Source organism: Anoplophora glabripennis, unplaced genomic scaffold (genome assembly GCF_000390285.2).
Source record: "Anoplophora glabripennis isolate ALB-LARVAE unplaced genomic scaffold, Agla_2.0 scaffold736, whole genome shotgun sequence".
NCBI lineage: Eukaryota > Metazoa > Arthropoda > Insecta > Coleoptera > Cerambycidae > Anoplophora > Anoplophora glabripennis.
This window is the reverse complement of record NW_019416827.1, coordinates 25,206-48,350: the sequence shown is the minus strand read 5'-3', so window position 1 is coordinate 48,350 and position 23,145 is coordinate 25,206. Positions and strand designations below refer to the sequence as shown.

Below are 23,145 nucleotides of genomic sequence, written 5' to 3'. Positions count from 1 at the left end.
ATCCAATACAAATACAAAATCAGTTGACTGCACAAATTTTAACTAACCTAACCTTTTTTTAGTATTACTAGTATTAAGTTAAACCGACTTAAATTATAAGGTTGCATCTCGGGTCACATAAAAGCATTTCCAAAGTTTTTAATAAATAAGACAGGGTCGGCCTTCATTTTCGTTGAACTTTAATTTACAAAAAAAAAAACGGGAAGATAGAATTTTTTCGTGGGAAGATAGAATTTTTTCGTATAAGAGTTTTCTATTACAAATATAATTAGGTTAATTTTTATAGATTATACACGCCACACCCTGTATATCAAGGAAAATACCATAATGAAAACTCAAAAAGAATTTAAAAAATACAATTTTTGTCCAATTTGAAGGTTACTCTTGAATTTATTTTAAAACTAACGACATATTTAAAAGCTAACAACTAATTTATCACCTATTTTGTTACGTTCTACACTCGGAAAACTGTGTATAGTTAATAAATAATATAAATAGCAATAAATAAATTAATAAATAGTAATAAATAAAACAATAAATAGTAATAAATAAAAAAAAATGGTAATAGATAAATTAATAGTAAAATAGTATGAACATTAAACGAACTTAATGGAAATAATGAGAAATGGTCTCATGCAAAAAGTGGTCAATGACAACACTCACGTGCTTGTTGTCGAACTTGAAGGCGTCCTCGTCCCTGCACCCCAGCGTCCGCATGTACTTCAAGTAGGTGGTGGTGATGGGCAGGGAGTAATCGATGTCCCCGGCCGCCGTGAGCATCCTCCTCTTCTTCTGGGGCCCGTCCTGCTCCTTCTCGATGTCGTCGATCGGCGACCACAGCTTCGGGGCGTCCGACAGATTGTTCAGATGCCTCTTTTTCGCCGGGCTGCGGGGGGGATCGCGCGACGTGAGATTAGACACGTCAAGCGGGTTGCTAGATCTCTTGGGTTCGGGGGCGCTCGTTTTTAACGGTGTCTCTTTTTTGGGCGAGCCGCTGCGGCCCGCCGGGGGGGCGGGCGAGTGGTCAACGGCGGCGAGGCTCTGGCGGGGCCCGTCCGGGAGCGGCGGTGGCGGCGGCGGCGCCTCCTGGGGGGGCCGGGGGGTCGCGGGGGGCGCCGCAGCGGCGGGCTGGAGCGGCGGCAAAGTGGGGCTGGGGCTGGGCGTGGGGAGCACCGAGGCGGGCGAGGGCGAGCGTGGATGCTTCTGACACTCAGTGCAGCCGAGGAGGAAACGTGTGACGGCTTCTCGTGGCAGAAAGGCGTACGTCTCTGTTATCTGGAAATGGAAACAACGGCGATTGTTAGCGTGTATTGCCAATCGGTTTTTACTCGCTGTGTACACAGTGTCAGCGTACTACTTCCCCCAACCCAGTACGTATTCGCTACGTAAAATACACCGCGTCCCAAATAAGATATAATTTTTACTAGAGTCTTTTTAAATGCTAAAAAGAACACGTTTTACATGAAAATGACTTTTGTAAAATGTTCACCCCTTAGGAAATACAGCCCCTCCAATTTGAAAATTAAAAACAGTACATACAAATGTCAAATTTTACAAAAATTTTCTACTAATACAGTTGGAAGTTTTTAAATTCGGTCAGCAAAAAAAAATATTGTCGATATTTGATTGAGTATTTAATGCGAAAATGTGAGAAAAATTTTTTTTTCATCTTAATCAACATTAATTGATGTTTAAGGAGCAATAAACCTGCTCCTTTCATTTTTTTAGAAAACTTTGACGATTCAGGAAAGGAAAGCGATTCGACCGATCGATTTCAAAATTTACAGGCCTCAATGGGCATGTATTGAGCTAAAAATAAACCTACAAACATTTGTACTTTTCGCAATATTTGCAAAGTAGTCGCTGATTTTCCAAAAGTAGAAAAAGTAATTTTTTGCATTTTTTCAAATTATTACTGAGTATAATTTTTTTTTCTCAAACATACCAAAAAGTCCTTGAAGAGGATTGATTCAATTCACTGTACGATCAGTAGTTCATGAGATATCGATGATAAAAAAAAAATGACTTTTCACTCAATAGCCGATATTTCAATGAGAAAAAATCGCACAGAAAATAAAGAAAAATTGAAGCTAAATGATTCTGGATTTCTGGCATTGATTAAGCCAGAAAATTTTTTTCTGGGCTCATGAACAGTTTTGAAAATAAAAATTTGTAAAATTTTTGTCGTGATGCTCAAAAAATTTTTCATCAAGATTTTAATACTAGAATCTTCAAGCCTCAAGATGCTTTTTTTCTCTCTCGATACAAAGATTATTCACGAAATTACAGCCATTAAAAGATCACTAAAAAAATTTGGTCATTTTTCTGCTCGCAATTTTTTTTTTTGGAGTTTATTTTACGAACATTTCTGTTTCTTGGAATCCCTAAGTTATTTTTGGTACAACTTTTTTTGTTTAGCTAAAATTGACTATTAAAAAATTTTTACCTCTCACACCACTTTGCTTTAAAATTAACAAAAAAAAAATAAAATTCATTGTCATTCACATTACACCTCACACGATTGCAATAACTAAGAAAAATTTATCATGTCTAAAAATAACTACAAATAATCACTTTTGTCTGTCTTGAACAGTTTCCATATTGGTTGTCATAGTTTTTTAAAATACTTGGTTAATATTTTAGAGACAACCCATATAAATATGTCATCCAGCGGTGAAGATATAATATATATTACTAAGAACTGCTTTTAATGTTTCTAAAAAAAAATAATTATTAAAGGTTATTATTAATTTTAACTTATATTAGCGCTATAAAACACATGAACTGAAAATATCTCTATAGATATTCGTTTCACAAAAACATCTTTTTCTCTAGAAAAATAATTGATTGGAGCAGAAATTGGACATATTACTACAGGCATAGTTCCGAGAAAATACAAAATTCTACGCCAATGGTTTTTTATAATAATACGACTTAAATGCATATTCATTAAAAGTCTGAATAAAACACTATCGTCTCTAATAAAATGCAAAATTTCTACGCCAATGATTTTTTCTACATTTTCAATAATATAACAACGTATTTGAAATAGCATTTCTAGAAAAATAAAATTAATAAATTATTTTGTGATTAGAGGAGTAACAGAGTATGTATTTAAATTCATTGGAGGACTTTGAAAACGGCAATGCAAGTTAAAATAATAATAACTGAAAATGGTCCGTTTTTTAAATAAACCGAAACTGTTGCCTTTTATTAGAAATGCCACCAGGAATAAAAAGCAGTTAGCTAATTTCCAACATAGGAGTCAAATTCGCGGGGTTCTTATTGCTTTGTACCTGTCTTGCTTTCATTTTACTTACAGATTAGTAGGTCGCTCTCTGCCAGTGTAGGTACAAAGCAATGCTCTGTGCAAAAAGACATTGAGTAACAGTGACAATTAAGATATAACATACTATATAGGTGTGTATCATCCACATATTACTTAAGGATTAAATAGGGTTGTTCTTTTTCAAAAAAACAAAACAAAATTGTCGCAAAAATTCCACTTTATCACGGTTGATTTTGGAAACGAAGTATTTGCGGATCTATGGTGATATCTTTTTTATTTTTGGTCAAAGAATCACCTGTACAATTTCGTCATTCGAATATTAGACCAGTCCACATAAGAGCTCTACTTAAGAATGAAAACAGCCAATTTTTTGTTCTGGGCTTTGAAAAAATCATATACAAAATATATACTTTTTGCTTAAATTGTATGAAATTCTTTGTAGTTGAGAACTAACTTACTAACTTACTAACCTATAAACATTAACTGATATCTCGGACGAAAATTATGTGGTATGGGAATTTAATATACAAAGTGCAATGAAAAAACATACCTACTACGGCAACATAGTCTATTTTTACTATATCTATGATTATGATAATGGACACATTTATATCGGTATTCTATACAGGGTGTAACTAAATAAGTGTAAAACATTTAAGGGGGTGATTCCTCATCGAAAAAAAGATAGGATCTTTCATATAAAGAAACTTCATTGGAGCATCCCTTGTTAAGATACAGCCCCTTAAAGGGGGTACATAAAATTTGTTTAACAATTTTTTTCACAAGCACTAAACAAGTTACAATATTGAAATTAACCTGACATTTTCTACTACCAAAAAGACACTTAGCCAGTAATTTATTTGGTTTACCCCATGGTAGTAAGGGGTGGAAAACGCAACCCCTAAAATTTATTTCCAACGTAATTTTTTGTCTTATTATTTTTTTACCATTTAAAAAATTATTTCCGATAGCCTGTTTCATTCTAAAAAAAAATGTCTCTTGAATTTTTTGCCCAAATTAAACCAGTTCGCAGTAAAAAATTATTTTACGAACAACTACAGAGATACATCGTCATAAATGCGGACTGGATTTACTGTTATTTTGTAGTTACTACCTGCATTAAATGATTAAAGGGGAATAATCAAAACTAATTTAATAATAACAAAACATACAACATGTAGAAATCATAGTAAATGTTCAATATGTCTACCTTCAGACATTACGCATGCGTCTAGACGTCGGCGCATTGAGCCACGTATTCGCTCAAATATTCCTGGAGTCTCTCTAATTACCCTGCACGCATCGATAATGCGGTTTCTTAAGTCCTCTACATCGCGAACAGGAGTACGATAAACCAAATGCTGCAAATGGCCCCAAGTAGACAAATCCAGAGGATTGAGATCCGGGGATCGAGCGGGCCAATTCTGTGGTCCTCCTCGACCTATCCACTGATTTGCATATGTTTCAGTTAAATGCTGACGTGCTACTTGACTAAAATGGGCGGGAGCCCCATCATGCATAAAAACCATATCCCTTCTGACGCCCAAAGGAACTTCCTCCAGCAGTACGGGGGGATGCACTTTTCTTAAAAATTGAACGTATGCCTCACCATTTAATCGAGGAGGTAGAAAATGAGGCCCAATTAAATAATCCCCAATAACTCCGACCCACACCTTAAGAGAAAACTGTTCTTGATGGTTAGTTTCGACAATAGCGTGATGGTTTTCATCAGCCCATATGTGGTAATTATGAAAATTAATAATCTTGTCCCGAGAAAAACTACATTCGTCTGTGAATTCGATCGTCTTCAGAAAGTCACGATTTCTTCTAATCATTTCCAGCATCCAATTGCAAAATTCAAGACGGTTCGGAAAGTCTCGCGGTAACAGTGCCTGTACTCGTTGCAGATGGTAAGGGTATAAGAGATGTTCCTTTAAAATTCGAAATACCGTCATATGATCAACATTTAGCTGGAAAGCAATCTTTCTAGTACTGGTAGTAGGTTGTTCTTCTATCAAATTAAGTACTGCTGCCTCAAGCTGTGGTGTTCTTACTTCTCGATGGCGACCACAATCCTGCGTTCTTTTGTTGAATGAACCATATTCACGTAATCGTTGATGAAGTCAGACAAATATTCTATGTGAAGGATGCTGCCGTTGAGGATACATTTCAGCATATCTTGTAGAAGCTTCTAACCCATTCCCCTGCGACAGACCGTAAACGTAATGCATATCAGCCATTTCCTCATTTGTGTATGCCATTTTAATAACAAGTGAATTATTAAAGTAACAAATTAAGAACAGAACAATACACAATTAGTATTACTTCAATTTCAAAAATTTACAAACTGACAGCTTGATTCCAATTTAATTGTCAGTATCGCTAATGGCGGCCTACTAGATAAATTAGTTTCGTATTTTCGTTTTATGGCGATATGTATCTTGTTCGTAAAATAATTTTTTGCTGCGAACTGGTTTAATTTGGGCAAAAAATTCAAGAGACATTTTTTTTTAGAATGAAACAGGCTATCGGAAATAAATTTTTAAATGGTAAAAAAATAATAAGACAAAAAATTACGTTGGAAATAAATTTTAGGGGTTGCGTTTTCCACCCCTTACAACCATGGGGTAAACCAAATAAATTACTGGCTAAGTGTCTTTTTGGTAGTAGAAAATGTCAGGTTAATTTCAATATTGTAACTTGTTTAGTGCTTGTGAAAAAAATTGTTAAACAAATTTTATGTACCCCCTTTAAGGGGCTGTATCTTAACAAGGGATGCTCCAATGAAGTTTCTTTATATGAAAGATCCTGTCTTTTTTTCGATGAGGAATCACCCCCTTAAATGTTTTACACTTATTTAGTTACACCCTGTATATGTCTACTAATATCAATATTAACTAGAGTATATGGAATTTTTACTTCAAGAATGGATTGATATCATTAATCACTTAATTAACTATTCATATCTCGTATTTTTAGACGATTATTGGTTATTTGTCAGAATTATTTTAAGCTTAAAATAAATCAAATTGAGGCGAAACCATTTCTTAAATCTTTAATAAACTAATGCAAAATTTGAGAAATAAACAACAGACAAATTTTGCTGTTTTGTAATGTAAATTAGTTGCAGTGCTGTTTTTAATTTTAATAATTGTAGCGACTTTAATATAAAACTATAAGGTAAACTAACAAAACGAAAATAAAGTAAAAATTTTAAGATATGAAACTTTGCACTATTTGACATTATGAGATCATTCTAAGATTCATTAACTTTTTACAATTAGAACCGATTCTAAATAAATAAAACTTACAGTGCGGTATGTTCTTTTCTGCCCTGCGTGTTTTCCAGGACGGCCTTCTAGATCTACGTGAACGTTGTAAATGATGTCGAAGAAATTTTCTACCACTGCCACCTTTCTGTAGACGGGTTCACCAGTCGAATTCTGTAAAGACAACACATTGTTAATTGCTGTGGAGTACTAAACAAACTGCAAATGCAAAACCCTTTTAAAATTTGACTGTTTTTTTTTTTTGTCTACATATTCTGATTCCGTATGAGTTTTTACGCATATCTTCATTTTGCTCCAATTAATCTTAACAGTACAACAGTAATAAAAGAAAATTACCTGTATCTACAAATTCATTATTTATGTCCGTTCGCTGATGTTCTTTACAGCTTAAGCATTGATCGAAAATTACTTTATTTTATTTTGTCGGACGATTTCGCTTTGCATCTTCCTGATTAAATTTTAGTTCAGACAAAATTTAATGGGTTTTATAAATTTCTATCTAGTGCAAGTAAAAAATTAGGCGCACAAATAGTTGTTTATTTTTTTCGGAATAATCGAAAATATTTTTTTAAATATATAGGGTGTTTGTTCACAAGATATGAACTAAATCTACTCTTTCTTTTGATTATAGTGATATGTACATATTTTGTTTTGACAGTTTGACCAATATTTTGGTTTATTTACTGACAAAATATAAGTCAAGATTTTTCTGCCATTAAATTTGTTTTAAGAGATCTTTAAATACTTTAATATTAAAAAATACTATACTGTCAACAGTGTTCCAAACAAAGGACTTTTTTTAATTTTTTTTTATAAAAGAATGATTTTATGACCCGATTGAGTACCATTTCACCTCAATATAGTAGTTTTTATGGGGGATTCTGAAAAATAAAATAAGTAAACAAAGAGAGTTTTAATAATTTACTTAACCTAAGGGAAAAGTTATTGGACGAAGTTGATACTATCAATGAGATAAGTAACAAGGCTTTAAAGACTTAATTGTAATACATACATGTCCTTTGTCTAGAACATGATGAAGATACTTTTTTTTTAGAGAATTTAATGGTTTGTTTAGTAAATTTAACAGCGGAAAACATATCCACGCTTTGGTTCCATATGATTATTGGTTGGTTGATTATGATCAGTAAATAAAACGATTATGTGCCATGTACATATATTCATCATCATTTAAAAAGTCAAAAGTTTGGTTTATATCTTCGAAATGCATCAGGCAATTATTAATCCTAAAAATTTGTTCCTAAATACCAAGCTATGAGTCTGTACAAATAATAATAATAATAAATAATTAGTTATGAATCATAATTAATGTGACCAACGTAACAACGGTTGAATACTCTGATTAAGGGCGCATTCACAATATTGCTAGGCAAACTATCCCAGGCACTAAAATACGATTCATATGCAGAATCTAGCTTAATGTGCTCATACCTTGTGTCACTTTATTAACTTGATCATCCCATTTTAGATTAGTATAATACTCCGATATATCTGAGATTCAACTGGCTGCAATACTATTAGATTTTTGAACTGGTAATAATAAATGAAGGTTGCTTTTTTCTCTAAGTCTAGGATAGAGCATTTGTTAAAATTCATAGGCAGAAACCAATTTTCATACAATTCAACAGGAGTTGAAGTCGCGTAAGAGAATTATTCCAGGAGCAAAGATTTTCATAAATTTTGATATCATCAGTGAATGACATTAGACTGGATGGTACACAATTACGTATCTCAGAACAATACATAACAGGAAAAAAACTGGTCCAAGAACTGAACCTTGGGGTACTCTAGATAACGCATCTAACTGGGCAGAAAAAGATAAACCTTCCACCATCTAAATCATGAGTACAATAGTTAAAGTCTAAGCATCTAATATTACTCTTATAATATAAAATAATAATGAGTCTGGGAAAATAGTTGGCACATTTTTTTTCAGGGCCATCCCTTGCTGCCATAACAATACAAAATTTTTTCACCCTGATTTTTTACCCAAGGAATTAAAATGTGATAGAATTTTCAAGATATTCAGATGCGTCGAATTTCTGGGATTTTCAGTGAGAGTCATTCTTGGTATCTGCGCCACTGGTATATGCATTTATATCCGAATTCAGTAGATCGCCTTTTATAATTTATGGACATAAGTAACACCCTGTATATATGTTTATTTTTTTATTTGTTGGATATTTTGCATCATGTGATTTTTTTTAAAATAATGAAATAGAAATGTGGTGAAAGATTATTTTTATGAAAAAAATCCCAAAAATTAAAGAATTGCATTTATAGCATACCTTGGAATGGAATAAGAATTGGAGAGACTTCTCGACCTATGAATATTAGAATAGACGACAAAAAAAATGGTCATATAATTCAATAGAGTCCCGTCAAAATTTTGGAGAAGGAAATTAATAGGTATTGTTATAATATTTCCAAAATCAATTGAACATGATTGTATAAAAACGCCTAGCAATAAAATTTAATGAGTTTCATAGGCGTCCCTAAAAAAGTTTTTTGCTAAAGGTAAAAAATAATAATAATTTGTATACAGTGTGGCTACGATTTAGGTGACACAGGCTTATAACTCAGGTGTTAATTGACGAATCTTTTTCAAATTTTAACCACTTATGCAGATCAATGGGGTGGACATTTGTGGATCATTAAACTTACGTATATCCATAGGTGTGCGTTAAGGGAAATTAAAAGGGGGTCGATTTTTCGGTATTTTTTATTAGCGAATAAAATACGGAAATGCTGATGCCTTAGTCTTAATCAGTATCATCGAAAATATACCCATGTCAAGTTTCATCCAAATCGTATACTGGGTTGTACAGAAAATTCATTTAATACAAATGTAAATGATTTAGGTGACACAGGCCTATAACTCGGGTGTTAATTGACGAATCCTTTTCAAATTTTAACCACTTATGCAGACCAATGGGGTGCACATTTGAGGATCATTAAACTTACATATATCCATAGGTGTGCGTTAGGGGAAATTAAAAGGGGATCGATTTTTCGGTATTTTTTATTAGCGAATAAAATACGGAAATGCTGATGCCTTAGTCTTAATCAGTATCATCGAAAATATACCCATGTCAAGTTTCATCCACACCGTATACAGGGTTGTACAGAAAATTCATTTAATACAAATGTAAATAAGCTAATACAGACTGGATAACAAAAAAAAAATAGGTATAACAAAACTCAGTTTATTTACTTAGTTTCAATGTAGCCGCCATCTCTCCTTATACATTCTTCTGTTACCTTTCTTATATGACGATTTACTTTTTAAACAAAAAGACCATAAGAAAATGTCTAAAAAAGAATAAATTGAAGCCCTTTAAACCAAAAATTTTACACACTCTTTTAGAAGGAGACAATTTAAGGAGGCTAGACTATGCTTTCTGGGTGCAAGGCGAATTTCTGAACGACAGAAATTTGTTGAAAAAAATAATTTTTAGCGATGAAGCTACTTTTTCTACAAATGGTGTTGTATCGACGCAGAACTCTCGATATTGGGAAAGAGACAATCCCAGGTGGATAATGAATGCTAAGAATCAGTATGTTTATAAAGTGAATGTTTGGTGCGCGATTTTTAATGATCGAATTATCGGACCCTTTTTTATAGAAACTTTAAACGCCCAAAATTTTTTACGTCATTTGGAAACGGAATTTACTGATGTTTTGGACAATCTGCCGCTAGATGCTAGACAGAATTTATATTTTATGTTAGACGGTGCTCCTGCACATAGAAGAATGTATAAGGAGAGATGGCGGCTACATTGAAACTAAGAAAATAAACTGAGTTTTGTTATACCTATTTTTTTTTTGTTATCCAGTCTGTATTAGCTTATTTACATTTGTATTAAATGAATTTTCTGTACAACCCTGTATACGATTTGGATGAAACTTGACATGGGTATATTTTCGATGATACTGATTAAGACTAAGGCATCAGCATTTCCGTATTTTATTCGCTAATAAAAAATACCGAAAAATCGATCCCCTTTTAATTTCCCCTAACGCACACCTATGGATATATGTAAGTTTAATGATCCTCAAATGTGCACCCCATTGGTCTGCATAAGTGGTTAAAATTTGAAAAGGATTCGTCAATTAACACCCGAGTTATAGGCCTGTGTCACCTAAATCATTTACATTTGTATTAAATGAATTTTCTGTACAACCCAGTATACGATTTGGATGAAACTTGACATGGGTATATTTTCGATGATACTGATTAAGACTAAGGCATCAGCATTTCCGTATTTTATTCGCTAATAAAAAATACCGACAAATCGACCCCCTTTTAATGTCCCCTAACGCACACCTATGGATATACGTAAGTTTAATGATCCTCAAATGTCCACCCCATTGATCTGCATAAGTGGTTTAAATTTGAAAAAGATTCGTTAATTAACACTTGAGTTATAAGCCTGTGTCACCTAAATCGTAGCCACACTGTATGTGTAGAAAAGTTCTATTAGACTCGTATGTTCATTTGGCGAACAACATATTTTAATTATTTATACTCGTCTAAATTAAAGTAAAAATTAGTGAATATGACTGTTCCGGGAAATACATCATTTTTCTCCATGAGTTCTTTCAAGTTTCTGTCTTTTCACTAACAAAATCCAACTGGGACATTATTTATACTCAATTTACGAGTATATTGATTAGTATTGTAGTTAATCAAGTGCCGTAAACATATCGTTAAATAGTTGTCGGTAAAGTGAACTAGAGAAGAATCTGCGACGGCGTTCGCGGATCTCCACTCCCGTGTGATAGTGGTGCGAGATACGGACACGAGGAGCAAGTGGTGTGGGTTGGGTGGGTGCAAGGCAAGGCCGGATATTCCGGAGGTCTGCAGGGTTGAGGATGATTCGGCACAACTTCGCCAGCCGGAGTATTCAGCTGAGGGTAACCAGGGATATAAAACCAGCGCACGGGGGTGCGGGCGAGCGAGACTCACCCCACACAGTGGTGCAGCTCCGGCGTTGGGGTCGGAGAGAGGATTCGGAGCGTTCGACCTTTCCTACACAAAGGAAAAATTTCCACCCTCCTTTCGGCCCCGCTGTTACTATGGTTTTAACCCGTCGGACAGGTGAAAATTCACAGAAAAACGCGCCCGTGTTGTGTGTTTGTCCCCCTAATGTAATGGAAGCAGTCCTCTCGCATTCGCTTTACACGAAAATTAAATATTATTCCGTGCGACATGTAGCCCGACCGTCCACAAACTCAGTAGGATTGTTTTATTGAGAAAAGATTGCCTTTCAAAATATATTCAGTATGATTATTGTGGTAATATGTTTTAACAAGGTTTTTTGCAGAAATATGTTTTACGTTATTTTAAATACACATTAAGGCCAACCCAGCGAACTAAAAGTATCCTTAAGTCAAAAACTATAAAAATATAATAATGGTAACCTGAGCACCAGCAGTAGCACTCCCAACGAACAAAAACCCTATTAACAGCAAGTTTCAATGCAATATTATTATAAATGTTACGGTCTGAATTTATTTGTGGCAATTAAGTTGAAAAAAAAATGTTTGCGTTATTTTTCTTACAATTTCGCGTTAAATATTCATCAAATATCGATAATAGTTATTTTTGTATCTAGTGCGCGAAATGCTACTTTGGTGATCGAGAATTGAATTTTTTAACGAGGCGAAGCCGAGTTAAAAAATTATTCGAGACCGCCAAAGTAGTTCGCGCACGAGATGCAAACAATATTTTTTCTACAAACGTGAAAATCTATCTCTTAAATATATTATAAATAAGTAAAATGCCTAATTTATTATAGAAAATAGTGTTGAGCTGGCTTAAAATGTCTTTCCTAATCAAATTTTCACTGTTACTATGGAAACAAAGTGGCTGTTGTTGACAACAATAATAATTATTTTAAAGTGACGTTTGTGCTCGCGTCTTCAATTTTTAAGTGCCAGATATTATTTAAAATAATGGAAATTGCTAGTGACGATGAACTAAGTAGTACTCCACCTAATTTGGCAGATGCGGCCAATTTGGTAACTTCAAATCTTTTACCGGAAAAATCGAAACGCCAATATGAAAATGCATATCGGCAATTTAAGGAGTGGTGTGAAACAAATAAAGCAAGAAAAGCATCCGAAAATGTGCTGTTAGCATATTTTGCAGAAAGATCCAAGAAGGTGAAGCCTTCCACATTATGGGCAGTATATTCTATGCTAAAATCAACACTTAATGCTAAGGAAAACGTAGATATTAAAAAATGTATCAAGTTGGTTCCATATTTGAAAAAATTGTCAGTTGGACACAACCCTAAGAAATCCAAGGTATTAACTCGAGAAGAAGTAAATCAATCCATAAGAGAGGCAGATGATGAAATATATTTGATGGCTAAGGTATATTTTTAATCATTGTTTTATATGTATTTTAAATTACTAAATATCGATATCCTTTTAGGTCGTTTTAATATTGGGTATTTCTGGTGCTTGCCGCCGTGAAGAACTCACTAAAATGAGTGTCGATGACATAGAAGATAAAGGTTCCATCTTGATTGTGAAAGTACTGGATACAAAAACGAACATACAACGAATTTTTACGGTTTCGAATCTAGATTATATCGATATTTACCGAAAATACGTGGCTCTTCGTCCAAGTTATGCTAGCAGTCGCCGTTTGTTTTGAAGTATCAAAATAAGAGATGCATTAACCAAGTTGTTGGAATAAATTCTATTGGAGGGATGCCCAGCTTAATAGCAAAATACTTAAAATTACCAAATTCTGATGCTTACACAGGTCACTGTTTTCGGAGAACCTCGGCCACACTTCTTGCTAATGCTGGGGGTGATATATGTAGTATGAAGAGACACGGGGGATGGAAATCTTCCACCGTGGCCGAAGGATACGTGGAAGATTCTATCAATAATAAGATTCAAATATCAAATAAAATTTTAGATTGTGAAATTTCAGGATCACATGGTATCACCTCTACCTCAAAAATTAGTAGTGTTTCAACCCCCAAAACCCCAATATTCTGAGCTGAACCTGAGTTATCTGGTTTAGGAATAAATATTGGTTCGTGTACTGGTTGTACGATTAATGTTAATATTGTAAATAATAACTAAAGTTATTGTAAAATTCCATCATTATTTTAAAAGTATTTAATTGTTATTCATTTAAAAATAAATAATAATTTGGAGTTTTGCTTCATTTTTTCAAAGATTGAAATACAAAACTCTTATTAATTTACATGCAGTGTGCGAAATGCTTCGCACCCTAGTGCGCGAAGTATTTCGCGCACGGTGTCATGGTAACGTAAGAATCCGAAAAAAAGTGTCACTTCGCATATTGTTGTCAATGCGCAAACCTTGTCATTTTTTGACGTTTGTAGAAAAAAAAATTAAAAATTTCTATTAATAAATCAAATTTTTCAAAATTTGTTTGTGTTACCTATATTTTTCACAATTTCATACTTAAGTACTTATCAAATGTCGAAAAAAAAATTTTAATAAAATTTAAGATTTTTTTGTTAATGAAGAAAATTGGTACCTACCTAGTTTAAAAAAACAGTTTTTTAAGGCTTGAGAACTTTCGAAAAAAGGATCAATAAATCGTATAGAGATGCGTGTAAAAAAATGCATGAAGATTCAACTTAAATTAATACTACAAATAATTTTAACCCGATGAAATACCGCTTGTGAAGAAATAAATCGCATCAAAACTGAACAGAAAGTGATTCATATAATTTTTTGAATATTTTGAAATAAAAAAAAAAATTGAAAATTTCAATATTTTTAATTTAAAAAAAATTTTTTTTTTCGACATTTGAAACATTCAATGTGAAATTGTAGAAAAAACAACGCAAAAAAAATTGGAACGCTTTTCAAAAGTTTAATTTTTTTTTTCAAAATTGAATCTCAAAATTTTAAATTTTTTTTTCTTCAATATTTTGAGGAGCATTTAACGCGAAATTTACTTATACAATAGGTCCTAAGTATGCAGAACCTTTAACCTATTTTTTTACGGTGCTTTCAAAAATGCAGTAAAATACAGGGTGTTCCATTTAAAAATACATAACTTTGTAATGGTACGCTTTTCCTGGACACCCTGTATATTTCAAAATATTTTTAAAATGTAGCCGTAATCAACCTACAGGTACCCACCTAAACAGGTTTCTATAACATTTGCCGTTTGGTCCCTAGCGACCGAGGCGTAACTGGTAGCCCACCCTGTATATACATGTAATTTGTATAGTTATTTACAAAATAGTAAGGTACACATCTATGCAGACGATACTCAAATCTATTTATCTTTTGGTTCAAAAGAAGTAACTCGTACATTAATATGCCCTTAAATACTGACATTAGTAACTTTAAACGACTTCTTACAGTGTCAGCGACAATCAGCTTTGCTCTACTAATAGATTTGTAATAAACAATAGTCAAAATTAGTCAAAATTACTGATTATAATAAATAATTAATTAAATTAAAAAAATATATTAGTATGAGTACAGCAAGCCCGTTTCTTAATCTGAATTTTAACGTCACTTTATAAGTGCAAATTTATTCTTAATTGAAAACCACCGATGAAGAACGTGACTTAAAAAATAATATTATATATATAAATTAATCACCAGCGAACTTTACAGACTCCAACCCTTTAGAGTATCAAATATGGTGTACCCTTTAAGAAAAAGTTTATGAAGGGTGAACGGGACAGTTGCAAAGCAGATTTAATTAGAATTGCTAATCTGTTTTACGCGATAGTCGATGAACGTCGCACTTGTTTCAGTGCTGTGTCTACATATCTTGACAAAACTGTATTTTCTTTAACCAGTATTGTTACAGCATTTAGAAATCATAATGAAAGTCTCACAGCATACTGGATTATTTACACTGAGAAAACGACTCCTGTAGCGCAGATTTTTTTTGTTTCATTGAATATATGGTATACTTGAATACGAGCAAAGATATGTATTACGTCTATTATATAGAGAAAGTTATACTAACATAAAATACTAAATAAGTCTGTGCAATAAATCTTTTTAAATATGTATTTCAAAATAATGTGAAATAAGTACGAGAAATTATGTCGTCTTTATTGGTCTGAATACCTGGGCTTCGCGTAGCTCGCTCCTACATCTGTAACGTGTTTTGCAGCGGTGGTCATGGTTACCGTCGCGCACCAGTGAAAGACCGACTGGGAGTAGCACATGTTTACTACTGCACGTAATTTGTTCAAGTTTGGTGTAAAATTTTGTTACTTTCCTAGTGCTTCTTGTGTGTTTTTCAAAAGACTGTAAAAGTTTAAATTGATTGTGAAGACAGACTAACAGTATAGTAATACTATCTATTGATAAATCAATTGCTCGAAAAACACCAAACTTTAATAGATAAGTAATTGAAGAGTTTATTTCGGACAAAAGCACAAGGATAGACTTTCACTATAGAAAATAATGTTGAGCACATTTTCCCTATATTCAATAGTAATACTTAAAATGAAACTGCCCAATTATATTTAATTTTTTTTTCAATACACTGTACCTAAATTATTTCGCCCTGTTTAGTAAACGTAGTGCAAGAAATGTGTTTCCAATGAAAACATTGAAGTAAGTTCGTAATTTTACTAAATCTGAATGTTTTTCGAAACGTAAAAGACGAATTTCTACAAAAAATAAGTCGTAACGTAAGAGATGTATTTCTTAGGCAACAGTATCACTGATCCATCAACAACCATCAACTGCTATCGAATAAAATATAAACAGAAGCTTATAATAAACTGTTCACATTGCAATCAATAGCAGGCACCAACTATAGTCAACTTTTAACTGGTCTGCTTTCTGCCTTCTGCAGCTGTTAAATACGACAAAACTAGATAATATGGATTAGGATTCCTTACAAAATAGACCTCTTAATTAATTTAGTAACAGATAAACCCAACTTCCGTGGCCGAAGACGTCCAGGGTATACAAATTTAAATACTATGGATAAAATTTCCATCACTATGGGAAGTGCCATCCAATGATTGTGTATCACACATTAAATCATCAGACATTAGGCTTTTTTTCGCGACTGAATATTGGTGAATATCTGACTTGGGGTCACTATTTCTGTCTCTTTTGATCTTAGTTGTCATATGGTAGTTCAAATCTCTTCACTCACTCATATTACACATACCACAACATAAGAATCACTCGCAAAAAAAGCTTATGTCCATGTACCTCTGCAAACTCGCCAACAGATTTTTAAATTTAATTCAAAAATTCAAAATCAGGACATTTTAGGTTATATTCATTATATTTATATTTGTCGACCTTGACAGATGTTGGTGGTCAGTAGTGGAAGCAGTGTAACCATGATACGTATGGTCGATTCTAATTGATCGTGTTCGATGGCGAGCGATGGTATAGTTGTTACGATCTCAATTGGAACCTCATAAAAATATTCAACTCGTAAATTCTACGGAATCCATAGACGTCCAGAAAAATTTAGCCCTGTCTCGTCTAGATATACTATATTTCGAGCTATATTACCATATAATTACCATACGACTGTTAAGTTTTATATGTTTAAAATTGCATTGTAATAAAGCATGTCGTAAAATATCTTAAGATTTATAATTATAATCGCTTAATTTATCTCGAATCATGTTTAAAGTAGGAACTTTATTTTCTTTATACATATTATAAATTGTGCGCCGCATTACATCTGGTAAAATCGTCGATTTTCTTTAATTTTGAATTTTTTCGTTTCCTCCCACTAAATATTTTTCAGTTTCTGACATGTTTCAGAAACGTTTCCATTTTTCTTGAAACGTTTCATAAAAAATCCATGCAACCTTCTGGTAACGTTCTAGAAGCCCAAGATGTCCTCCCCAAAATACGTTTCCAATGAAACGTTTCAAAAAATTGGTTTCAGTAACATTCTTTTTATGTTCCATTTATGCCCTCGATATTTTTGTTTTACGTTACAGTATATTTTCAGAAATGTTTGAGTAACATAATAATTTTATTACCATATTGTTCTTATAATGCTCTCAACTTTAGATCATTTTCATTTCAAAAGCGTTTTTGAAATAGTATAAATAGTGTATTTTTTTAAATATCTCTAATACTCCTTTGTGATATTTTTATTTGTATTGTGAATGACTTAATTCGAACTAAAAAAAGTTACATTGTATATTAAAAATAAATAAATATGTTCTTCTAGTTTGGGGATGCGGCAACTTTTACTAAGAATTTCTTTCTCTTTGAGAAGCCACTGAAAAAAGTTTCTAATATGGATTACGAATTTTGCCATTCATCGTACAAATAAAAATATCACAAAACAATATCAGAAGCATTAAAAAAAAACTACACATTTTATATTATTCAAATAATACGCTTCTAAAATGGAAATTTTCTAATGTTGAGACCATTATGAATATGGTAACAATGATGAACTGATAATTAGAAAAAGTTAGTTATGATTATGAATCTTGAAATGGTAGGTACATGAAAAACAAATAACATTACTGAAAAATAATATAAAGTTATAACTTCTTCTACGCATGGTCAATATTACATATTATATCCTTTTAATAATAATAAATTATACAGCAGAAATAAGGATACAAAATGATATCTTGACAAAGTAAATATCTGTAGGTATATCTAAACTCTTTTATTTAAGCATGCCTATACACAAAAACAAATATAAACATTTGTACAAAATATAAAATAAATGACGTCTATTTCACTTGATTCATCCATATTTCAAATAGTTCTCAGTGACTAAGTAGTTGCTCTTCAAATTATATCGAAACGTATAGTTGTTGTTCCATTTTCTTAATTCTTGTCCCTTGTCCTCTTGTCTGTAATAGGTAGTGGGTATAACTATATTTAGGTAGATGTGACGCAAAATTGGAAATCTACACATATCGTTTTAAACATTTTGCATCAATATTCATTATTTTATATGCACCTTACAATAACTACAACTACACACACTACAAATTATCACATAAAATAGCGTCAAAGTAAAGATGAATAACAACGAAACCAAGCAAACTGACAAACCGCAAACCTAACCTAACATAATACGAATTGAAACGACACACGGGAAACAAATAAACTCGGGCTGTTACGCGCAGTCTACGCAAGTCACGAACATACATTTTTTCTAGACTTGTGTTATAAATATGCTACCACATTTTTTTTTCTAATTATGTCTTTGTATAAACAAAGGCAAATGAACTAACGCTTGAGGCTTGGGGATTGAGAGCAAAATTTAACTAATGCCGATTGTTCCATAAGATAAGCAAAAATAGGAAAGGGTTGTTCGTCTGTTATGTTTCCGAGATCGAAAGGTAATGTTTCGAGTAATGTTTCAAACTCTCTTCAATTGTAACGTTTCGGCTATGTTTCACTAAATAAGTTTTCAAGTGCTACATTTCTGTAATGAAACAGAAACGTTTCTAGTTAATGTTTCAAATGTTTAGTAAAACATCTCTTGCAACGTTTCATTTACGTTCCGTGTTTAGTGGGCTCTTTGTACCGTGATCAATCCTTCTTTAATTACGCGATAAATTGGCCTTTTTGGATATCTTAGTTAATTCGTTAATCCGTTTCCTAACTTTTTTATCACGCTGTTCACTATTTTCAATTTTCAAACATTCATATATATTTAATATAATATGTTGACTTTTTACGTGTAAATCTTTGTTTTTAAACTCTTATCCTCGATACTTTCGATAAAAACCGGTTCCATTATTTGGGGATTTTCCCGAATTATTTCGTTATCCTCCGCTTAAAGAGTCTCAGAGAGCCACGCTAAATTACTCGATAATTACATATAACATTTATTTTAATAACTATTACCCATTACTGGTTACGATATGAACAAATAATAATAGCAACTAATAAATAATAATACGTATTATACCGACAACATACCCCGCCAAGCAATGCTCTGCACTGCACTGGCAAAGCGGCAAAGCTAAGTGAACCCGTGTACCATACAAAAAAATTATTTACGACCTAGTGGACCAATACAAGTTTGCTTTGATGACCAGCGCGCCGCCATCAATTCTACATCAGGCGGACTAGTTTACCAATACCGGACTCGCCGAATTGCTATTCGAGTATAAATTACGAGACACATCATGGTCAAAGCATAAGAAGAAATTTCCGGAGAAGTGCATACGGTCCTGTGCTTTAAGATTTACATGTTCCAATTGGCATCGTAACAACTATAGACGATAGCTGCAGTGGGACCCATGCCATATGTATGTATTTTTTATTGAAATTTTGTATCTACTTAATATGTTCGAAATTTTATCAAAACCAAATGTTTTTCTTACTACTGTAAAGGACTTATCTCCAAGAAAAATTTGCTCAAGACTCTGGCATTTATTATAATAATGTGTGTATACTCAAGCAAGTCGGTAATTTGACTAAAATGTAACGTATTTCTTAAAATAGATGTATTTCCACCGAAAATTCATCCAAGACCCTTCGCGGCGGTTCTCCGCTGCTGCTCTCCCTCGGAATTCGTATTTTTATCGACGGCTGTCAATGAGATCGGCTGAAATCTTGAGGCGCATCTAGCTGGGACGGACGAACGAAAAAGTATGAAACGAACGGGAGCCGAACCGGCCGGGGACGTCAAGTACTTATTTGTGTCTGCTTTGTGGGTTCGGTGGCCGGTCGACACTGAGGGTTCCTCGCATCAGGCGAGCGGGCCCCTTCCGGCCCCCCTTGCTGCGGATCTAATGCGAACTGGACCCTTCGGTCCCCTGGTGCCCCTTTGCCGGCGCGGCCGGCCCGGCCAGTGCCGGGGGGACCGTGCCGCAGAGGGACGGGGTCGGGGATCGTTCCCCGGGCCAATCAAGGGGAAGTTGATCATCGGCGCTCCAAACAGTGATTAATATATCTTCTGCTTGTAAGGACCTTGCCCGATATGGATTTTGTGAGATGTACAGGGTGATTTCTCCCTCACTTGACACCAAACATATCTTAGATTTGTTGTTAACGCTTGTCTAAAGACAAGGAAACTTCCATCTGCTTAAGGAGATGCAGACAATTTTATCTAACTTAGATAACACAGCCACACACAAAAAAAGTTTAAACCCAAGAGAGCCACATATCTTTCCGAAGGAAATGTCAAATTTTTGAGTGAAACTGGTCCCAGCATTCGCCAAAACTGGTTTCTTCCTAAATTTTGTCCAGATATTTTATTTTTGTAGCATTTTAAGACGCTGAACATGTTGCCATTAGTAAAATTTACCCATGACCTCTATTTTTCTCAGAAAATCCACGATTTGGACCCAAATATGGGTCAAAGCTGATTTTTTTACAAATCCAATCCAAATATATCATTTTCGTAGTAAGTATTACATGTTCTGTATTAAAATAACGAGCGTTCAAATAAAAACGTGGTCAAGTTGGTTCTGAAAATTTGGACGTAGGGCGTAGAGTATAGCAAATGAACTTAAACGTCATCTGTCAAAGCGCTATATCGCCGCTATCAATTTGAATATTTTCGTTTTAAAAAGCGTTTAAAATGGTGTTTTCTCAAGAACAAAAAGTGTTTATCATAGAGTCCTACTTTAGAAATGGACGCAAGATTGATGGAATATGGAAGTAGTATTCTATTGAGGAATGTTTCATAGAATTTCGAAATCAATTTACCGGCGTTGTTGAGTACAAAATTTTTCAAAGTGCAGTTCAGCGATGTGTTAATGTTTTTCGTGAAACGGGCAGTGTAACAAGAAAAGAAGGAAGCGGCCGACCTAAAAAGCGGACTGAAGAATTAAAAGAAAATGTCCAACAAATAATGGAAAATGCGCCAAGAACTTCTGTACGTGTTTTATCACAAATGGTGGGAGTATCAGTCGGTACCTGCCACACAGTGTTAAAAAAAGATTTGCGTTTGTTCTCCTATCGTTTAACTTGCCAGCAAGAACTTCATTTGATTTTCCGCGACGGGCTGTATTTTGTGAATGGTTTTTAAACAACTACGGTGAACTTCATAATATCACCTTTTTTTCTGATGAAGCCTGGCTTCATTTAAGTGGTTACGTAAACTCACAGAATATGAGAATGTGGTCTTCTGAAAAACCAGATAACTTTTTTGTCGAGGGCCCACTGAACGCTCAAAAAATTGGAGTTTGGTGTGCTCTCAATCGAGGGAGGATTTATAGACCTATTTTTTTAATGGTACTCTTACTGCGCAAAGGTATAGAGAAGAAATTATCGCTCCTTTTGTTAACCAGCTGGAAGAAAACGAAATTACAAACTTTTACTTTCAGCCAGATGGCGCAAGGGCACATACGGCAGGCGAGACGATGAATATGTTGAGGGAAGTTTTCCAAAATCGACTAATAAGTCTCAATGCTGAACATGAATTTCCACCGAGGTCATGTGATATTACGTCGTGTGATTTCTTTTTGTGGCCTTACCTTAAAACACTATTTTTGAACTGCCTATTCCTAATTTAAACCATCTGCAGACTCGACTTATAGACAAGATTCGTGAAATTAACAATACCCCGAGCATCTTAGAAAATGTCTTTAATTCTTTGAGGAACAGGTGTGAAAAGTGCTTGGAACAAGGAGGGGGACACTTTCCGCAGCTCCTTTAATTGTTTGTTATTGTTATCACGATTATTCTTTAAAATAAAGGTATATAGTCATTAACGTTATTGAAACTGACAGCTGCTATACAGCTCGTTGAGAAATGAGGTTAAGTTGGTCGCTATAAGCTACTCCCTACGTCCAATGTGTCAGAGCCAACTTCGACCACGTTTTTATTTGAACGCTCCTTACTAATTCCGATTTTTAAGGAAAAAAACTAAGCGATTTGTATGGCTGAGATATCATTTTTTAGTTAGGGTGTGTAAAACTACCTTCCTAATTTTTGAGAGTTCATGAAACAAGTTCTGCACTAAAATAGACTGTCATTCCGATTTTTAGGGAAAAAATTAACCAATTTGTATTTGTGCTTGTGAGCTGAGATATTAATTGTAAATAATTGTAAATTACCGTACGCCCATGGTCGTTCAGGTATTTTCGGAAAAATTAGTAGCTAATATTAGTCGCCAATTTCCCACTGGTCCCAAAATAAGAGTCAAAACTGATTTTATTCTAAATTGTGTCCAAGTACATCATTTTCGTAATATTTTGAGGTACTGAACACGATGCCTTTAGTAAAATTTACCGATGACCTCGATATTTCTCAGAAAATCCACTATTTTGGTGAAAACTGGCCCAAATACGGGTCAAAACCGATCTTTTTCTAAACTTTGTCCAAATAAATCAGTTTTGAAATATTTTGAGAGTCTGAACACGATGTCTTTAATAAAATTTACCCACGACCTTGATATTTCTCAAAAAATCCACTAATTCAGTGAAAACAAGTTAAAACACTCCGAAAATTATATATTTGGCCAGTTTTCACCCAAATAGTAGATTTTGACCCATAATTGGGCGTTTTCTGAGAAATATAGGGTAAATTTTACTGATGGTATCGCATTCAGCGCTTCAAAATACTACGATAATGATATATTTGGACAAAATTTAGAAAAAT

General features: G+C 33.8%; 2 protein-coding genes across 3 annotated transcripts in view; both read right to left on the bottom strand.

Moving 5' to 3' along the window:
* The window catches only part of LOC108913051 (nucleolar protein 4-like), a 158,180-nt gene extending 157,455 nt beyond the window's left edge, over window positions 1-725 (bottom strand). For both annotated transcript variants that reach the window (XM_018718512.2, XM_023455522.1), the window contains exon 1: window positions 664-725. In XM_018718512.2, coding sequence (XP_018574028.1) covers window positions 664-717 — 54 coding nt within the window. In that variant the 5' untranslated portion in view covers window positions 718-725. The remainder of the gene's footprint in view (window positions 1-663) is intronic.
* LOC108913049 (vegetative cell wall protein gp1) lies at window positions 723-6,732 on the bottom strand (the record flags this gene model as incomplete). Its single annotated transcript, XM_018718510.1, has 3 exons — window positions 723-810; window positions 857-1,275; window positions 6,601-6,732. Coding segments are annotated over 3 exons (639 nt in total), but the record flags the coding sequence as incomplete, so codon positions are not given.
* Between the last annotated feature and the right edge of the window lie 16,413 nt (window positions 6,733-23,145).